General features: G+C 43.6%; 1 protein-coding gene across 2 annotated transcripts in view; it reads left to right on the top strand.

The window, feature by feature from the left end:
* The window catches only part of FRMPD4 (FERM and PDZ domain containing 4), a 205,550-nt gene that overhangs the window by 90,227 nt on the left and 94,811 nt on the right, over positions 1 to 20,512 (top strand). For both annotated transcript variants that reach the window (XM_002700439.5, XM_059883901.1), the window contains exons 2-3: positions 3,015 to 3,175; positions 7,672 to 7,774. In XM_002700439.5, the coding sequence (XP_002700485.3) occupies positions 3,015 to 3,175; positions 7,672 to 7,774 (264 nt within the window). The remainder of the gene's footprint in view (positions 1 to 3,014; positions 3,176 to 7,671; positions 7,775 to 20,512) is intronic.

The following is a 20,512-nucleotide window of genomic DNA, read 5'->3' as shown; positions in this document are numbered from 1 at the left end:
AGTCCCATATTACCTGAGTTAGAATTCTTTTATACTAGAGGGAATAGGGGTGTGGCTGGTTGTTACAAACTTCTTGGTGTCAGTATTCTTTCTTCTTACATAGGTCTGGTTACAATGTTCCTATAAACCTTGAACAAGGCAATGTTCTTTTACAAAGGTGCAGAGGCCGCTTGACTAAGCAGAGACAACAGAGCACAAGGGTTAGAGCTAAAGATACAGATCCAATATGGAGTTGGGTTTGTTCTTCTCTCTTGTTACACTCTGAGATGGAGCCCTCTTACAGAGGACACAAGAGAACAGCACAGTGTCCGTGACCCCCAGGTAACCCCACTCACCCACAGGCACAAACAGCCACGCCTGTTTCCGGCCTGGGAGACGAGTTATTGGAGCAAGAAATAACTTTAATCTGAAAGCTGGAAGACTGAGAAGATGGCATATGAGCACCTCAAAAAACCACTTTCCTTCAGTCATAATTCAGGTTCCTTTTATGTCAGAAGGAGGGAGTGGAGCCCAGTGTGGCACCGACCAATGGCTGAGCCAGGCCACTAAAGCTCCCTGCTTGACAGTTACCACTGTTCCCTCACTGGGGAGAGGCGCTTACTGTGGAACCAACTGATAGCTGAGCAGGACCACTAAAGTTCCCTGATTGACAGTTACGATTGTTCCCTCAGTTGGGGGAGGAGCTTACTGTGGAACCGACCAATAGCTGAGTGGGGCCACTAGCAGTCACTGGTTGACCTGTTGCTCACCCATGGACTCTTGCTTAGCCAGGGGCCCACTGTGGCTCCAGCCAATGGCTGCAGGAGGCTGCTGTAGCTGGTGGCTGCCTTGCTGCCACTACATCCTGAGCACAAAGGTGTAAGTCCAGCAAGGGACCGGGTCTGAAGAAATACCCAGGTGCTCCAGCAATGTCCATCTCCAGCCCTCCGTGGAGGAGGGCCTGCAGGCAGCGGAGACCAGGGTAACCAGATAGAGGGCGGTAGATGAGCCCATCAACCAGGATTACTGTCAGCGGGTGCCCCCAGAGCGAGCCAGCCTGGTGGCTAGGCATGGCCGTGAGCCAGGGGGTGCAGGGAAGCAACCCCTGCCTCAGTGGAGTGCGGGGCCAGCACCAGGAAGGCAAGGGACCATCTGCCTCAGGTACTGCTGTGGAGGCCACCACTCCAGTGAGACATTGGAGATAGCACCCTACCAAGGCCAAACTCATGGGCATGTGATGCTGCAGTCACACTGGACCCTGGACTGGGTTTCACCTTCTGCTGTCCTGAAGTTCTCAGTCCTGGTGGAAGGAGGGCCCCGCGTTCTCCTTCTGCACTGTCCTTGCCAATGATGTAGCTGGTCAAGCACATGATGCTTAGAATCAGAAGACCTGATGTGAATAGCACCTGGCTTTACACCTGAGAAGAGTGTGATCCTGGCCCAGTTCTTCTTCCTCTTTGGGCATTTACAAAGAGGAGGTGGTGGGGTCCAACTCCTTCTATCAGTGGGCTTTGTGAAGATGAAAGGAGGTAACAGATGAGTGTCAGCACATGACCCGCAATGGGTTAGTTTGTGACTAACACTTCTCTTTTTGCTGGTGTTGCAGATCACCAACTGCTGGATCGAAAAGACATTTCCTTCCTTTCTGTTTCAAAGGGATTTTAAACTTCTATTTTCCTAGCCAGTGATATATGCCAAAAAGAGGGTTTTCATTGATTTTTCTCAACTCTTACGAATTATACTGAAGGACCACAGGGTTCCTCCTTCTCTTTCCTTCTTGATTACATTTAAACAATACATTGTCCAGATGGTGTGTAGAGTAGCATCTTTTCAAGGTATTTTAAAATGATCTTCTTTTCCTTATTGAAGAAGATTAGAGAGAGAAAAATTGAATTAAGTCTGTGTCACTGAAATAATCTTGGCTTACATATTTAAGGAGATTTCTAGTGTTCACACTAATAACTCTTCTCCGTTGAAGTCTGCCTTGGATGATGTGCATGAGTGAAGACTTACAGGAGCTGATTTTTGACCTGACTCTCTGGCACATGGGCCCTGAGTGACAATAAGCCACCATTCTCAGTTTCCTCCCTGCACAATGCAGATAATAATACCTGTTCTGCTCTTTCATGCTTAAGGTTGTTTTGTGGATCAAATGAGCTGTTTATGGAAGCATTTTGAAAATTTTTGAAAGCTGTACAGATTTCAAGTTTAGATTATCGATAAGCCTTCCAAAGTTTAGGTGTTAACAAAAGCATTTAAATCATTTGAATGTTTTTCTGGAATAGAAACACCAAGAGTTAATTCCTCAGCTTTGAAAAGGGGGACTGTATTTGATACCAGGATAACCCATTGCCACCCAAATGATCCCCATCACTTCAATTTCACTGGAGTCAGAAGCCATACGTGTTACCCACTAAAGGTCCAGAATATTCTGAGATTCTTTCTCAGCAGATGAGCTATAATTTGATAAACAGTTGTCTTTTTCTCTACTCGGTAATTCAGTTATTTATTGAGAGTCCACTATGTGTCAGGCATTATTCTAGGCATCTGGGATAAATCAGAGAATGAAACAAAATCCCTTGGCTTCATGAGGCTTACATTCTGGTGTGGAGAACAGAATGATTAAGTAGGTTCCATAACATGTTAACAAGTGATTAGTGCTGTGGAACAACAACAGAAAAAAAAAAAAAATAGAAGAGGGAAAAGGGGGAGACAGGGCTGCGATTTTAAGTGTGCGTGTGTAACCAGGATAGTCCTCTTTAAGCTCCACATTTAAGCACAGACTTGAGAGAGATGAGGCTGGGCCACACACATATCTGCAGGACAAGGATTTCAGGGTGAGGAATAGCCAATACAAAGGCCTGAAGCAGATGTGGGCCTGGGGCGCTCAAGGAAGAAGCATGGCAGTGCATCTCCCCACGTCTTCCCTGCTCTCTCCCCAACAGAGAATAGACGGTTTTGCAGCTAGAGAAGGTGCTGTGACCTGAAACTCATACACTGATGCCTCTTCTCTCTTGTGTGTGCTTTGCCCACAGTCACATGACACAAGCAATCCCATTTGATGACCCTCGGCTGGAGAGCTGCCCAGTCATCCCTCCAGCCCCACGGAGGGTGGAGATGAGGCGGGACCCTGTGCTGGGGTTTGGTTTCGTGGCAGGGAGTGAGAAGCCCGTGGTCGTCCGCTCAGTAACACCAGGTAAGCACCCAACCCCGCTGCTTGGTCTCCAGGACCTTTTGCCACCCCATGCCAGCACGACCACTGTTCCATTTCATAAGTTTCATACTGTTCCGTCTCAGTCTGTGAAGTCTAGTTAAGTTTTCCCAGCATCTGGATAAAGCCAGACCAGCAGAGGTACAAAAATGGCTCTGCAAACGAGCTTTTAAACTTCCAAATCCATCATATTGCCAGACTTAGCAAAACACCCATCCATCATTTGTTACCATGGAGATGACCCACTTCTTAATGTATGAATGCATGTATTAAGAGGCAGGCATTGTGCTGTTTTCAGTCAGCTCCGGACAAACTCCTTACCACAAAATTGTCGGTAAGTTTCTCTAGGATTTAGGTCTTTGGGCGTGGTTGCATTCTTTTGCAAAAATGTACTCCCCTCTCTTTCCACTAGAGGCAGAAGATATTTCGCTACCCCATAGCTATTGGGTTGAACCAGATGATTGACTTTGGCCAGTGTCATATTAGATGATGACATAAAGATGACATAAGCAAAGGCTTGAAATGCGCTTGCCTAGTTGAGCTTGTTTCTTGGGTTTCTGCCATAGACGTAAGAAGAGTTTCCCTGAAGTGGCTGCTGCCCCTTCATCCTGAGCTCCTAAATGAACCTGTAAGGCAACCAGCCTGCAGCTGAGAGCTAAGTTACAAACTACCTTCAGTGTACAGCACAACTGCCCAGCTAACTTTGCCCTTGATCAGCCAATCCACATTCTAAAGACCCATATGCATGAAAGGAAACCCTACTGAGTTTGGGGATGTCTTGTTATACTGTAAATGCTAACTGATACAGATCAGATCAGATCAGATCAGTCACTCAGTCCTGTCCAACTCTTCGTGACCCCATGAATCACAGCACGCCAGGCCTCCCTGTCCATCACCAACTCCCAGAGTTCACTCAGACTCACGTCCATCAAGTCAGTGATGCCATCCAGCCATCTCATCCTCTGTCGTCCCCTTCTCCTCTTGCCCCCAATCCCTCCCAGCATCAGAGTCTTTTCCAATGAGTCAACTCTAACTGATACAGTGTGTGGCAAATCTCTTAAATTCTCTCATAGGATCAGATAATGAATGTACTTGGTCTCAGTCATTCTCAGTGTAGAGATGTCCCACTGTCAACACAGTTGAATATAATGGACTGTAGTATCATTGCCTGATGTGGGCTGCCTTTGCCAGAAACCATGCTCTTTCTATTATTTATTAATTATGTATATTTATATACTTATTTTAATGAACTTGTACTGGATTTATTTTCAGATAAAAGGAAAGTATCTTCTATGCTGTTATTCTCCAGTATTTTTCAAATCAGTAACAGAGTTCAAAAGGAAAATGCTGTAGTCAAGAGTGCAGACTCTGGCATCAGACTGCCTGGGTTTGATGGACTTGAATCCTGCCTCTGCTCTTATTAGGTTGTTTTTAGCTTCCGTGTTAACTCCCCTCCATTTCAGGGTGATGTAACTTCTCTACGTCCTTTGGATAAGGAGGACCATAGGGAGGGAACAAAATGCATTGGAAGGATGCCAGATTAATATCTGTTAATGTTAAACTCTAAAATATTCGGCCAGTTGAGTCTGTCAGTTAGGGGGAATGAAAGCCAACTAGTGGGCTAGTATAGATCATTAAAGTGGATTTCATTTTTCCTCATTTTGACACAATATGGCCCAGGGCAAGGACTGCAGATACAGTCAACCTCTTTAGACTTGTGCAGAGAAGAGTAAGTTTCCTGTTCACTCCTACCACTGCTTCATCACACAGCTTCATACTTTGTCTGCTGAGCTTTTTATTTTATTAGCTATAGATTATAGTTGTTGAACTCGATGCACTTGAGAATTTTATTCTCAAAATAAAAGAGATTTTTTTTATTTTATAATAATGAAATAATCCATATACTCTTCTTAAAAGAAAATGTAGGTAGTAAGAGGATAAAGGTTTTTAAAAAATCACCTGAGTTCCAACTACTGTTAACCATTATTAAGATATACATGGAGAGCATACATATAGTAAGACCATTCTGTTTATACATTTGCATGTATTATGTATCATTCATATATAAACATATACATAGTACTATATGTATGTATGTGTGTGTGCACACACATTTTTTCCTCAACGGGGTCCCATTGGATATGCAGTTTTGTAATAGCGGGACACTAAACATCTCTGTAGAATTCTCCAATGTATATGTCCTCCTCAGTGCTAACTGGAGATTCGGGTTTGGTTTTTCATTTTCTTTTACTGACTTACTGTTCCTTTAGCCTCTTCCCTTCCTTGCCCTCAACTTTCCTACACTCTTACCTACTTTAAGACAATTTTGAGAAGAGTAGAAAAAGGGAAAACTAAAGTCAAAGAGCACTGTTTCCAGTCATTTTTAAGAATTAAAATGCAGTCATACAAATTGTATCTCTCATAAAATAACTCTATTGAAGTCAAGTGATTCCAATGGTAAGATCAGATTATTCTATAGTAGACCAGCCAGCCTTCAGAGTAAAGGGCATGAGAGCCCTCTGAAGTATTCCCCCACTTCATGTTCCGGAAGGCACTGTATATTGCTTCCTCCTATAATTCTTGCTTAAGAAAGAGTATTTCCATGTGATCAAAAAACATAGGTCAAATGTAAGGCTAAGTCTTGTTCATCTGCATATGGTTTTCTCATCACATTAGTTAACATCCATTCTGCAAACAGTTACTTTGGAGATTTTTCTGTGTTTGAACAGCATTTGACTTCTAACCATTTCTTTGAATTTGAGTGACTTGCTCTTATGTAATCCAGTCATCATTAAAAGTCCCTCAAGTGACTTTCAGAATTCCTTTTGTGTGCGAACACTGAATCTCAGTTCCCACATCTGGAAGTGAGTATTTTCTATCACTAATACAGGGCCACGTAAAGGTTCTCCCTTCTATCTCACTCCACAGAAAGGAGACAAATGTCTCTTCCAGATTGAGAGACGTATGCCAAATGTCTGGTGGGTAGACAACAGCTGAATTACTTTGAGTTCCATGTTCTGAGTGTTGTGTCCATTTCAATCACTACATGAATTGACAACGTTTGTAAAATAACCTTTCAGTTGTACCTATTACCCAGATAGACCTCTGGAAAAAAAATTAAAATTCCAGTACCATATAGCACCAGATCAGTATTTAGGGGATAATTCCATTAGACATGTGAAGGCAATTCATATTATCAAAGTATTTGCTTTCAAGTTTTATTTAGTACAAATGTGTGCTTCATGCAGCTATGTCCTTAAGTTTGTGTGTCAAGAGACCTGTCAGTGACCAGTTTTTGAGTTAGAGGAGGAAGTTCAAAAGAGATGCTGGCCACCTTGAACATGGAAGCATTCACAGACCTAAGCTGAGACCCAGTCCAACCCTTCCAGGCAATTCTTTCCCTTGTGTAAACCTCAGTCATGTCATTATATGGAAGGGATTATAGCATTCAGTGAGGTTACTAGTTAAAGCACTTAGCCTGTTGCCTGGTACGCAATAAATGCTCAACAAATATTTGTTCTCTATTTGCTCCTTGGAAAAACAATTGAAAGAGGCTGTGATGGATGACAAATCCTCTGCAATCACATGTGAGCCCCACCACAAACATCCCGACACAGTCCAAACCATAGAAACAACCCAACGCCCTCATTTCCCAGCAGTCATGGTGGACCACAGCTTCTTACCAAAGCCAGCTTCCTTCCTCCCACCAGTCAGGCAATACGTATTAAATGCTCATAATAGAATTCCCCCCAGTTGCTGAGAGCAAAGCCCTGCTTCCTTGAACCCTCTTCCCCAAAACCCATAACACAAAGTCGAATCCCACAGGTCCTTCCTGGCACCCTCGTGTTCAGCTGTCTTCCAGGCCCCCACAGAGTGCCGTCTCCCTGTTGTACAGAGGAAGCAAATGTAGCTGTGTTCAAATCCAGGTGTGCTCAGGTGGTCGAAACTTCGGCTGCCAGGCATCAGCCCTGCTGACCAGCTACCTGTTGGGGAAATACCTTCTTCTAAGGGCCCTGACACTCGGAGTGTGGGCAGCTGGCCGGCAGCCTTAGCAGCCACCAGGACCTTTTAGGACAGGCCATCTGTCCCCCTGCTGTCTTCCTCACCTACAGAGTCAGTCTGCAGGGCAACACATTCCCACATGATTCATATGCCTGTTAAAGTATGGGAAGCATTACCAGTCTCCACCTTGCCTGGAAAGTTTAAGAGCCATGTTGATTCCTGAATCCCACCTCCAGAGCTTCTGATTTCATCAGCCCGGGTGCACCCTGGGCCTTGGGTGCTTCCCCAAAGCTCCCACCACCTCTCCAGTTCTGTCTAATGTTGGCAAGGATATTGAAGTGAACACCCATGTGTGGGTGGGGTTTGTTTTTGCTGATAACATCCATTGCTCACAAGAAGTCATGACTAGGAGCCGAGGCTACACATGGACGGATGACCACTGGGCTTCTCACCTGCTCTTTACTCTCCTTTGTCGCCAGGTGGCCCGTCTGAAGGCAAGCTGATCCCGGGAGATCAGATTGTAATGATCAACGATGAGGCAGTCAGTGCCGCACCAAGGGAGCGAGTCATCGACTTAGTCAGGTAAGTGACTCGCTCACCCGGGCTCCGTCAGGAGGCTGCGCAATTCTGAGACCTCACTCTGCAGAGGAAGGGCTTCCCATGGGCCATTTCAGAGCAGAAACACAAGCTGACCCAATCACCTTGAAAGTGCTGTTGACACTGACCTCTAATGTAAATCACCAGGCTCTGTAAACAGACACCTACTTGTCTGTTCTGCTAACGTTCAGAATGCAGACGCTGAATGAAACAGTCCTATTACTACTGCTCTAACCAAGTGTTGCATTTTTGTTTCCTTTCAAAATAACTAACACATTGATATTCCATAATCAAGGAGATCAACATGCCGTTGCTGAGTTCATTTTAAGTGGTGAATACTTTTCTAAACGTAATCGCATGGATACAGAAACATGCAGTTCACTAATTTTTCATACCTGACTGAGTGATTCATTACTGAATTTTCAAATCATCAACCAAGGTAACAGGATCATTAGGTCAAAAGTAGAACAGTTTTTAAAATGTGCTTGGTTTATTGGTTTAGTTTCAGCATAGATGTAAATAATGTTATGTCATATTCGTAAAGGGGTGTCAGAAAATGTATTTTATGTGATGTTAAAATAGGGTGAACAGTCTTCTTCGAAGCCCACAAGAGTTCTACTTCCATGGTGAATCTAGGGCAAAGGGGTCTTGTGAAGTTTTCCAAATGAAGCTGTATCTGTTAGATGAATGGACCCCCTCATACTGCCCAGCATCGAGGGATACTGACGAGATTGTGTGACATTGTTTATAAACCGATCTTCTGAGGCGAGATGGAAGTGGAAGGCTCTCAGGACACTTTAAATAAACTGAGATAGGAATCTTCTAACACTTAACGCTCTCTCATAACAGAAAGGTACATCTGTACCCTGAGAAAGGCAAAAATGTATTTCTAGGGTTTTCTGGAGAAACTTTCTTTCCCAAGCTTAGTTCAGCTTCTGCTTTACCCCGAAGTACTGTCTGGTCACACCTCCTGGGAGGAACTGGGACAGTGGTGAGAAGACAGAGAAACAGAAATAGACACTTATTTTTAGGGTAACCAACCCTCCCAGTTTTAGCAGCAAAGGGCCCACATCCTGAGATGGTCCTTCTTCTGAGGTGGTTGGTCTGGTCACCCCACTTTAGTGCCGGCCTCAGAGTGGAGCCTTCCCAACTGGATGGCAAAGTGCCTGTGCTCGTGGGGTGTCCAAATCCCCTTGAGTTCCTCCCAGGGAGCAAGCACTGAGGTGCATGTCGGTCACCCTAGGGCAGGAGCCATTCTTCCTGGGGACCAGGAACGCAGGGGTCAGGAGTGCTGCCACCATGTAGAGCCCTTGTGGGGAGCTGGAATGTGACCATTTAGAAACCAGTCTCTCTTGAGATACGTGTAGGTGTCAGGGGGGACACACCTTGGGCCAGCAGGCTCTGAGCCTTCTGTGGGCTCACGTCCTGGAGTGGTGGGGCTGATGACAGGTTGCACGGTCTTCATGTTATCCCCTAAACACATGCTCCTGTGATCAGTCCTATTGATTTCTGTGCTCAGAGGATGACAGAAGAAATAAAATATCTCTGTTTGTGTTTGCTGTGACTAAATCGCCTGCTGCAAGACAGAGATGGAGAAAAAGTCATCTAAGCGTGTGATCATGTTCTAGCCATCCTTTCAGGGCATTTAGAAAGATTTTTTCTTTTTTTCAGAAAAAGATTTTTCCCTTCTGGTTTAAAGCCTGGTGAAAGAAAATGGCATCTCTGTAAACAAAAATCTGTATCGCATTTTTTATATAATGGAGCTCAGTGAAGAGTTGTTGAATAGATGAACCAATTAAAAGAGCGGAGAGCAGACGACAGCTTGCAATCCAAATCCAACCGCCACCTGTTTTGGACAGCCCAGGAGCTAAGAATGGTTTTCACCATTTTAAAAGAGTTGGGCAAAAAATAAAAGAATGTTTTGTGCCACAGAAAAATAATTTGAAATTCAAATTTCTGAGCCCATAAATAACGTTTTCTTGGAAACCAGCCACACCCATTCATTTAGATAGATCAGGATCTAAGAAGGTCTGCTCCCTGTACCTGCAGAGCAACCTGGGGCCCATAGGGAAGGAGATACTGACTATCTGATCTTGTCAGAAAAGGTTTGACCCCTGCTTTAGGAAACTTTAAGGTAACCAATCACCTTTTCTTTGGTTAAGCCAAATTTAGATTAAAATCCAAATGATGTATGTATTGGATTTTACTCAGGATGGGGTTATGATTACCGCAGGATTCCCACATTCTTGATGATGGGGTGTGGTGTTTGAAATGGGCTGACGTGGAAAGCACTCATCTTTTAAGCAGGTAGATAAAACTCTCTTGCCGGCCCCCTTCCACATCCCTAAGGTGGCCGAGGGTGAACTGAGGTCACAGTTTGAGCCCTTTCAGGGTGAACTGTGGCTTCTCCTCTGATTAGCGTTGGCTGTCACCCCCATTGTGTTCCTGAAGTGCCCATACTGGCTCTTCCATGAGACTCACCCGTGGGTTCTTTGGTGGTGGAAGAGGAGGGCAGCGTCTTGGCACCAGCTTTCCTGCAAGACCTCTTGGGTACAGCACCAGGCAGACTGGCTATATTTCAAGACGTCCACTTGACTTCATCCCTGACAGAGGGACGTGACCTCTCACAGCCTCATGGCCCTTCTCACAGCTCCTTGGTTCTTCCCCACTCTTTCTAGAAGGAGAAGGACAGAAGCGGCATCGCCTCAGACTACATTCTAAAGTCAATTGCCTCCTTTTAGAAAGTTCTGGCGAATCCCGTTTGTTTGCAGTTGACTTTAGAATGCAGTCTGAGCATCCTTTGGCTGCTGTCTCAGTGATGGATGACAGGGACACAGTTTGATTCAGCAGTGATGCTTGATGTTGTCAAATCAGGTGACCTGGATCCCGAGTTCCGTGAGAAAAGCACCCTTGTCTGTGTTGTCCTCTGCCATGTCCCCACAGCGAGGTCCAGTGCCAGGCCCGCAGGAGGTGCCCACTAACGATGTGTTGAAAGGGAGTGGGCTCTGAACAGCACTCTTTGCAAAAAATGACAATTTAGATGGTTTTCTTCAAGCCCTCCTACAGCTATTCTGTGAGTTTCAACGTGAGATAAATGAATCCATGCCTCACGAAAACATACATTTCTTTCACCAATTTATCTTACGTTTTTACAGCACCTACTCTAGATGCAGGCCACTGAGCTAGGCACCCGATCTACAGGGACAGGTGAGCCAAAGCCAAGCCTTCAGGGAGCTTACATCACGTCTATTCATTTGGGACCCCTCAAGACAGACAAGCCCCCACCTTAGCCACATGGGGGGATTGTCAGATTTGAAAGGGTTTTGTTAGTGATAAAAACACATAGGCCTGAGGCTTTCTTGGTGGCTCAGTGGTAAAGAATCCACCTGCCAATGCTGGAGACACAGGTTGCATTCCTGATCTGGAAAGATCCCACGTGCCACAGAGCAACTAAGCCAGTGCACCACAGCTACTGAGCCCAGGTGCTGCAACCACTGAAGTCCTAGGTAGGTGAATGTGCTCTGCAACAGGAGTGGCCACCGCAATGAGAAGCCCGAGCACCGCAACTAGAGGGTAGCCCTAGCTCGCCGAAACTAGAGAAAAGCCCACACAGCAACAAAGACCCAGCACAGCCAGAAATAAATAAAACACATTAAAAAAATTAAAACAAACACACACATAGGCCTGGATGTACTGAGAGGGTGAGCACATCATCCTAAAACTTACTCCCTTTTAATCTCAGGGCAGTAAATGTACCTTTATAAAAGTAACAGGGCACTTTATTTTAATCAAACAAATCTTAAGTACAGTGGCAGTGCAATTCACAGAGGTGAGATGCAGCTGGCTGTGTAGTTATTGTAACAGATACCTTCAAACTCATTAAACCAGAATTTTCAAGTAGTGCATTTCTGACTAATGAAAAAGTTCATCCATTAGAAAATTTTCATGTGTCTTTCCACCAGTTTAGTCTTCTATCTGCCATATGTATACTCCACTGAAAATTCAGCTATTGTAAAAGAGTCTCTTTTTTATTGGGCTTCTCAGCTGATACATGTTTTAACATCTGTATCTTATACAAGATGAATTCCCTTTCTGTTTGATAAAATATCTCATTTTCTTACCCATTGAGGAAATCTGGGAAAATCCTCATCTTTTTAATAACACTGTAAAATTCTCCCTTTAAAAATTGGCATCCACTTACTTGCCTACATGGTCTTATTTTGGTCTTTTTTTTTTTTCCCCATTGCCACTTTTGCTCATGGATCATTTTTTGTTTTTAGATATATTTGTGTTTCTTTGTGGATTATTTTTCTTATCATTTGGCTGCTGTATTGTAGAATTTTTTTTCTTGAGAAAATGAGTTTCTGGGAGACCAATTTACTGCTATAGTAACCACATTTGGGTTTTTTCATGTATCCTCAAAAAGAACTATAATTGCAGCAACTGAAATTAGATGAATTCCGTTCATTTCATAGTTTTATAAATTGTTAACTCTAACTCATACTTTCTAGTGGTGGAAGACTGAAATCTTTGACGAATTCATGCCCTTTGCAAATTACCATATCTTTCCTCTTTAGAAGTATCCAAGGGTAGTTTCCCTTGGCTTTTCACAATTAGACAAATTAACTTAAAATAGTCTCCTAATTTTTGTTTTTAAAAAACTTGGCATATAATTGCTCATAGACATTAGGAATCATGCTCCATTCCCCCAAGGCTAGCCAATCCAATTAGATTCATTTTTAAAATTTCTGTAATTAATTTATAGGGCTCACAATTATTGAGCATTAAGGGGATAGCAAATGTCATGTAGAATGCTGGTAGTGTATAAATACAGTATTCCTGCCCTCACAGAGGAGACTACTAAGTAATTGCACTCTATTTAGTGGGAGGATCGTGTTGGGTATTGGGTGGGAATGTTCCATGGGGGTGAACAAGAATTCGCAGGAATGTAGTGATGGTGGTAGAGGGTGGCTGTTGGTCCTGCCTGGATGGGCAGGTTTATACACAGAGAAGGAGTTGTAAAATGGATCTTCCACTTGTCTCTGGGAACTCCAAACCCTCCTGAGAGACACTCACTTTTCAACTGGCAGACATGGAAATATCCACTGCTTAGATAAATGTCCTGAATCACAATCTCAACATTTGCTTCTGCCCTCCCTCATCAGTGCTTCCCTGGTATCTCAGCTGGTAAAGAATCAGCCTGCAATGCAGGAGACCCCAGTTCGATTCCTGGGTTGGGAAGATCTGCTGGAGAAGGTATAGGCTACCCACTCCAGTATTATTGGGCTTCCCTGGTGGCTCAGCTGGTAAAGAATCACTGAGTCGGAAAGATCCCCTGGAGAAGGGCATGGCAACCCCCTCCGGTATTCTTGCCTAGAGAATCCCACAGACAGAGGAGCCTGATGGGCTACAAGTCCAGGGGGTCGCAAAGAGTCAGACACAACTGAAGCCACTTAGCATGCACAGGATGCACAGATGGGGAAATTGAGATACAGGGAAGTTAACAAATATGCTCAAGATCCCACAGCTAGTAAGCAGTGGAGGGAAACCAAGTCTGGCTCCTAAGTGAATGCTCTTAACCCGCTCCTCCTTTGTAGCCTTCACAACAGCCGTGCGGGCACGTAGTGTTTATTGTACCCTCATTACGGAGTGGAAACTGAGGCTTAGAGAGGTTGAAGCACTTGCTTAACCTGGACAATTGCTCAGGGCCACGAAGGGGATATGCAGTGGGAGTAGTAGAAAGCTAGTACAAATGACTGGGCCCGGTAGTTCAAAGGGACCAAGCCAGCTATCTAGTGTATTAGGTTCTTAGTGAACCCAGCAAACAACAGAGCTGGAAAGGGGCTCTAGAATCTGGATCTTAGTGCCTTCACCCCATCGACACCTCCACTCCAATTTTAGGTTAGACAAAATAGCCTGTCTCCTATCACCAGTTGGCCCAATGCTCGTCTTGATTTTTGTAGGAAGAGCTCAGGAGTACCTGCTCGCTGTGGTCAGTGGGAGCCTGGTAAGCTTAATAAGAGTGAAATGAAGCAATTAGAAGGGACCCATCTAACAATAATATCTGTCTTTTTGTCAGTCCCTCCTCATCAGATCATGTTCCAAGAGTGTTGTGTCTATAGAAGAATATATTCAGAAGGTCACCTTCCTAATTTCAGCTGGACTTAAATGCCTCTTGGTGCTGAGTAGTAAAATAACAAAGTGATGAACATCTACTGAGCATCTCGCAAATAAAATATGCATGATGGTGTATGACATAATAAAGTCTCCCTGTAGTAAAACCAGCAAGCGCTTTCAGTGAAAACACAAAGGAACAGCCCCTCAGTATGCTGAGGTTACAGATGGTGGTCTCACCTAATACACACTTGCAGTGTACACATTTTCTGACAATTACAAATTATAGTGCCTTGGGAGAAAGAAGTTTGGGATTCTAGAAGATGGAAAGTGTGGGGAAACATTCTAATATGGATAAAGTAGAAAAGGAGATTTGAGTCCATAGTTTATAAAGGTTATAATAGCAACTCATGTATGGAAAATCAATGTTGGAGATGGAAGAAGCAGAGAAAAATGTAAGGTCAGGCATGTTTTCAGTGATCTTCTATGTTTGAGACCACTGAATGTCTTACCTTGTAAGAACAAGTACTTTACTTGAATTAAGAACAAAAATGGAAAAAGATAATTATTGGCCTTATGCCATGTTCTATTAATCCTTTAGAACTAGCAATTTATAAATTCTTCCATGCCATTTGTACAAGTAGCTGAAAAGAAAAAAAAATTTATCCTGGTGAGCCTGTGGTCAGAACATGCTCAGGATCAAGCTATAAACCTAATTCCCTATATATTTTAATAGAGGGTCTCAGGTGTTCAAGGCCAGATTGTGTTTTTACAGGCAACACAGTGGAGGCTGTGGTTGGCAGAAATCTCAGGCCATACCCTCAGATGTGCATTGTTATTTATCTGTTATGTGTCACAATCTAAATTTTATTCCAAATCCTTATCCTAGGGCATGGTCAATTCATCTCATTTGCTATGGTGTGGAGTCTACATTTACAGGGCTTGGTGCAATGGGAGAAGGCGTTGGAAAGGTGAAGTGTGTTCCTGTTTTTGGCCTCATCATCGATCTCACTAGAATTCACTGAGACATCTTTGTGCCCATCTGGTCCACTTTTGATCACTCACATAGGCAGGGAGCTACTTGTTATCCCTTGTTCACCACCTTCAACCCTTCCAAAGCCATGTCTCTATCATCTTGGGTACACTTGCTCCTCCTGAGCCATAATGGGACACTGAATAATTGCAAGGCTAATTCCTTCTGTGATCTTGTCACTTTCGAGCTTCTTGCTAGGAAAGAAGACATAGGTCACTGTAGTCTTTAATTTCACAAGGCTATGTAGTGGTTCCCAAGTGATTCTTCCCGGAGAATCAGCTTCTCAAACGAGGGGAAGCACACCTGTCCTTTCCCAGGCACCCACAAGTTGGTGCTCTTCTGCTTTCCCCAAGACACTCCCCATCTCTCCCAGCCTCTCGCTAATCCCCATTCTGGAGAGGAAGGAGCTTCACTCTCATTTATAGAATATCCTTCCTATCCCTTAGCTCCTGAAATTTAGGTATTTATCTAGGTATGTTGTCTTGTCCTGCAGTCATGATTACATGTTGTCTGGCTGACCATAGAAAAAACAAAACAGCAGACCGTGCAGAGTAAAGAAATGGGCTTGGAGGTGAACATCAGTGAATATTTCAAAATATTGTCCTGCTATTCATTGAAAGCCAGATTTAGAAAAGGCAGAGGAACCAGAGATCAAATTGCCAACATCTGTTGGATCATCGAAAAAGCAAGAGAGTCCCAGAAAAACATCTATTTCTGCTTCATTGACTATGCTAAAGCCTTTGATTGTGTGGATCACAACAAACTTTGGAAAATTCTTAATGAGATAGGAATACCACACCACCTTACCTGCCTGCTGAGAAACCTGTATGCAGGTCAAGAAGCAACAGTTAAAACGGGACATGGAAAAACAGACTGGTTGCAAATTGGGAAAGGAGTACATCAAGGCTGTATATTGTCACCCTGCTTATTTAACTCATGTGCAGAATATGTCATGTGAAATGCTAGGCTGGATAAAGCACAAGCTGGAATCAAAATTCCCAGAAGTAATATCAATAACCTCCAATATGCTGATGACACCACCCTTATGGCAGAAAGAGAAGAGGAACTGAAGAGCCTCTTGATGAAAGTGAGAGAAGAGAGTGAAAAGGCTGGCTTAAAACTTACCATTCAAAAAACTAAGATCATGGCATCTGGCCCCATCACTTCATGGCAAATAGATGGGGAAACAATATAAACATTGAGAGACTTTATTTTCTTGGGCTCCAAAATCACTGCGAATGGTAAAGTTAAAAGCAGCCATGAAATTAAAACACGCTTGCTCCTTAGAAGCAAAGTTATAACCAACCTAAACAGCATATTCAAAAGCAGAGACATTAATTTGCAAACAAAGCTCTGTCTAGTCAAGGTTTTTCCAGTGGTCATGTATGAATGTGAGAGTTGGACTATAAAGAAAGCTGAGTGCCGAAGAATTGATGCTTTTGAACTGTGGTGTTGGAGAAAACTCTTGAGAGTCCCTTGCACTGCAAGGAGATCAAACCAGTCCATCCTAAAGGACATCAGTCCTGGGTGTTCATTGGAGGGACTGATGTTGAAGCTGAAACTCCAGTACTTTGGCCACCTGATTTGAAGAACTGACTGACTAGAAAAGGCCCTGATGCTGGGCAAGATTGAAGGCAGGAAGAGAAGGGAAAGACAGAGGATGAGATGGTTGGATGGCATCTCCAACTCAATGGACATGAGTTTTGGTAAGCTCTGGGAGTTGATGAAGGACAGGGAAGTCTGGCATGCTGCAGTCCATGGGGTCGCAAAGAGTCAGACACGACAGTGCGACTGAACTGAACTGAAAACTCTTAGTGGGGTAAGGTCAGAAACCACACTCCTCATAAATTTGAGTTCCTTTTGTATTTGTTCAGGTTACCATCAGCATCATCACTTAGAATTTTCACTTGGAAGGCTTTGCCTCAAGGTCAAAGGAGGTGATGTACAGGGGAGCACTTTGTCACTTGTCACCTGCTGTTCTCTGTATGTCTGCTACTGCTAAGTCGCTTCAGTCGTGTCCGACTCTGTGTGACCCCATAGACGGCAGCCCACCAGGCTCCCCCGTCCCTGGGATCCTCCAGTCAAGAACACTGGAGTGGGTTGCCATTTCCTTCTCCAGTGCGTGAAAGTGAAAAGTGAAAGTGAAGTCGCTCAGTCGTATCTGACTCTTAGCGACCCCATGGACTGCAGCCCACCAGACTCCTCCATCCATGGGATTTTCCAGGCAGTAGCACTGGAGTGGGGTGCCATTGCCTTCTCCGTCTCTGTATGTAAGATACCGTCATTGCTGCTTCTGGGGATTGGAGCACAAACCCAGAAGTCAACCAAAACCAGAGAGGACCCTGAGTAGAAGTCTCATCTTTCAGGTTTAACATCTCTTGGGGGAGCAATTTAAAAGCCCTAAACCTCAGAGTTTTCAAAGATAGCTAGGCTCATGCTGCAGGTGCTAGAACCCAGAAGTGATTGGCGTTGAACTTGACTTGGGGGACCACACAGGTGGGCAGTGGTGGGATGAGGTATGCAGTGTATTCCAGCTGGAACAAGAGTGTTTTGTCAAATGGGGGGATGGGGTGTGGAAAGATGCAGGGATATTTGGCGTGTGCCCTCCTGAGGTTGAAAGTAGGTTATGAATAACCTAAACCAGGGGTCAGCAAACTTTTTCTGCAAAGGACTAGACAGTAGATATTTTAGGCTTTGAAGGCCATGGTCTCTGCTACAACTCAACTCTGCCATCTAGCACATAAACAACCATAATTAATATGTAAACAAACATACATGGCTGTGTTCCAATAAAACGTTATTTACACAAACAAGAGTGCCAACCTATAGGCTTGAGAGACCTCACCCATCAAAACGTGGGGATAGAGAGCCATAGGTATTCCATCTGAGATCATGTTTCATTGCACAGCTCTGTCTTTGAATGGAAGGACATTTAACAACTGACCTCATTCACTAAATCCTGGTGGTGCTCCCCCCATCACTGGGAACGTGTCCACCCCATTGAGGACCACTGAAGATGATTATTATGAAATGCTTCCAGTGTGAGCTTCTTGTGGTCAATAGACAATGCATCATACATTTTCCTCAAGAGGGTGCAAATTTCAAATTCCTGCAGATGATTGGTTCCAGTGGGTGGAATTTTCCAAGATGGCACCATATCCAGGAGATGGTTGAGAAGAGAGGAAGGAGGTAATGAGGAAAGTCCTGTCCCTGTTCCCAAGCAACAGAACAGGGAGTAGGGAGCAGGGAGGGAGCAATTACCAACATCCACCCTCTCCCTGCTGGGAACCCAGCTGGTGTGGTAGCAGAGGCCCCCAAGTTCATAAACAGAATGGTAAGATAGTGGATTTTAGTTATAAATAGTATCTATAAAAATGTACTGACATAAATCTGAGGCAGAAAAGGATTCTTTGAACAAGTAAGATACAGAGAGATTTTGTACTCCCCTGACACTCTTTGCTACCTTTTTTTTTTTTTCATGGAAACAGAAGCTGTTGAAAGAGGCACTTGTTCAGAAATATCTTTTTAAAAAAGCAAAAGGAAAGCAGCCACCATTTATTAAGCCTTTTTCTGGGCCACATACACAAATTCTGGCACATTTCTGTGATTGGACTCATTGATAGTTAAGGACTTCTCAGGTGGCTCAGTGGTCAAGAATCAGCCTGCCAATGCAGTATACACAGGAGACCCGGATTCAGTCCCTGGGTCGGGAAGATCCCCTGGAGGAGAAAATGACAACCACTCCAGCATTCTTGCTGGACAATTCCTTGGACAGAGGGGCCTGGCGGGCTACAATTCATGTGGTCGCAGAGTCAGACACAACTGGACCATGGAGCACACACACACACAGTTCAGGAAACAGGATTGGTGCTAACTAAATGCAAGGCTCTGAACTCAACTGCAAAGTGCTGTGATTTGGTCAAGGTCAGTTGAGCAATACTTGATGAAGCCAGGAAGTCAGCCCAGTGCTTCCTTGGTGTGCATGTTCTCTGACTCCTTGCTGCCAATCAGTGCCCAAGGGACCCTTAGATATTGAGCAAGCCAGTCTGTGGTGGATGTGGATTCAGCCATCAGAGCATCTTTCCTGAATGTTGAGAGCTGATTATCATCCCCAGGACCCTTGCATGACCCAGCCAAGGGGGAACTCTTCCAAGACATAACTGAGAATGTGTTACCCACCAGCCAACTAGTCAGGAGTTCAGAGTAAAGGTGCATTATTTAGTAATACAAAGAAATGGCATGTTCTTACTACCAGTGTAAACACCTAGTCTTTTTTTAAATGTTGGATGATATGCAGAAGCAAGGAAAATGGGGACTTTCTTTAGTGCCATTTGTCCACTCTGAAATACTTTTCAATTCCACATCCATACATATGAGCTCATGTCTCTCAAATTGGCTTTAATTTCAACACCTTTGCTTATTAGTATTCTGTATGTTTTAAATCAGTCTTTATTAAGTGTGCCAAATTTATATATCACCATGTAGTAGACATTAAAAAGCAGTCAATAAAGCCATTTGCAAACAACTGAGAAGATAAAACATAGACACTATCTCCATGTGATATATACGGTTAGACAAAAAAGGACCCCCAAAGTGTAGATCTTGCCATTTAGACATAAGCAGTTGTAATATGTTATGATTCCAAATAGGATTTCATGTTTATTTCAACATCTGTGGTTTTTTGTATTCTGAGAATTTCCAGCCTAGACAACCAAGGTGAAATTTGTTACCGATTCTAGGTCAAATAATAAAAGACCTTGAAAACAAAAGATTTGTTATTTTTCCCCCATGTGAGAACTTATCATTGTTAAACATCCTTCTTTCCCTTTTAGCCTCTTGCTGCTGTTCTATTTATATTTTTATGCACAAAATAGTCTACATCTCTGTGTCTAATAAAATGGGATTGCTTTGTGGGCTGACATTCTTGGATTTTTACAAGAAGCATGTCAGAGATGAGTTTTCATCACAGGCTCCGAGCACCCTACCCTAGGGTGTTTTCATTTATATTTAATGTTAAATCAAGGATATTAGAGGTGGAACAGGCTGTTCTTCATTGAACCTGATCAACAGCATCAGCTCACTCTGAATTCAGGAAATAACATTCGGAATGTTCTTTCTGATAGAGCACTTTGGGGTATTCAGGTAACTTAGAGCTTGGTAATTTTAAAACTGAATAGCTAAATACAATAACAAAAGAAACCTCTTCTGAGATTTATAATAAAAATTACCACATTTGGAGAACACTTTCAAAAGTGCGAAGATTTAAAAAAAAAATACAGCACACATTTCTCACCCTTTAATTTCCTGTGTGTATTATGTTTCTTAAACACTATGAGGTACCAGTTTCCATTATTTGACAAAGTAATAAAATATGTGGGAGGCCCTTAAAAGTAGCCTTCCCCTGTAATTTGTTTTCTTTCCCTGTGAAGTCCCTCTCTTTGAGCTCTCAAATATACAGTATATATCTTCAAAGTAGCATAGCTGTGATTAATAAGAGCCTTTCAGGCCAGGCTGAAGTGGATTTCAATCTGGCTTAAACAAAAAAGGGAATCTGCTGGCTGGTGGAACTCAAAAGG

Source organism: Bos taurus, chromosome X, assembly GCF_002263795.3.
Source record: "Bos taurus isolate L1 Dominette 01449 registration number 42190680 breed Hereford chromosome X, ARS-UCD2.0, whole genome shotgun sequence".
NCBI lineage: Eukaryota > Metazoa > Chordata > Mammalia > Artiodactyla > Bovidae > Bos > Bos taurus.
The sequence above is the reverse complement of the archived record's forward strand: the minus strand, read 5'-3'. Positions and strand labels throughout refer to the sequence as shown.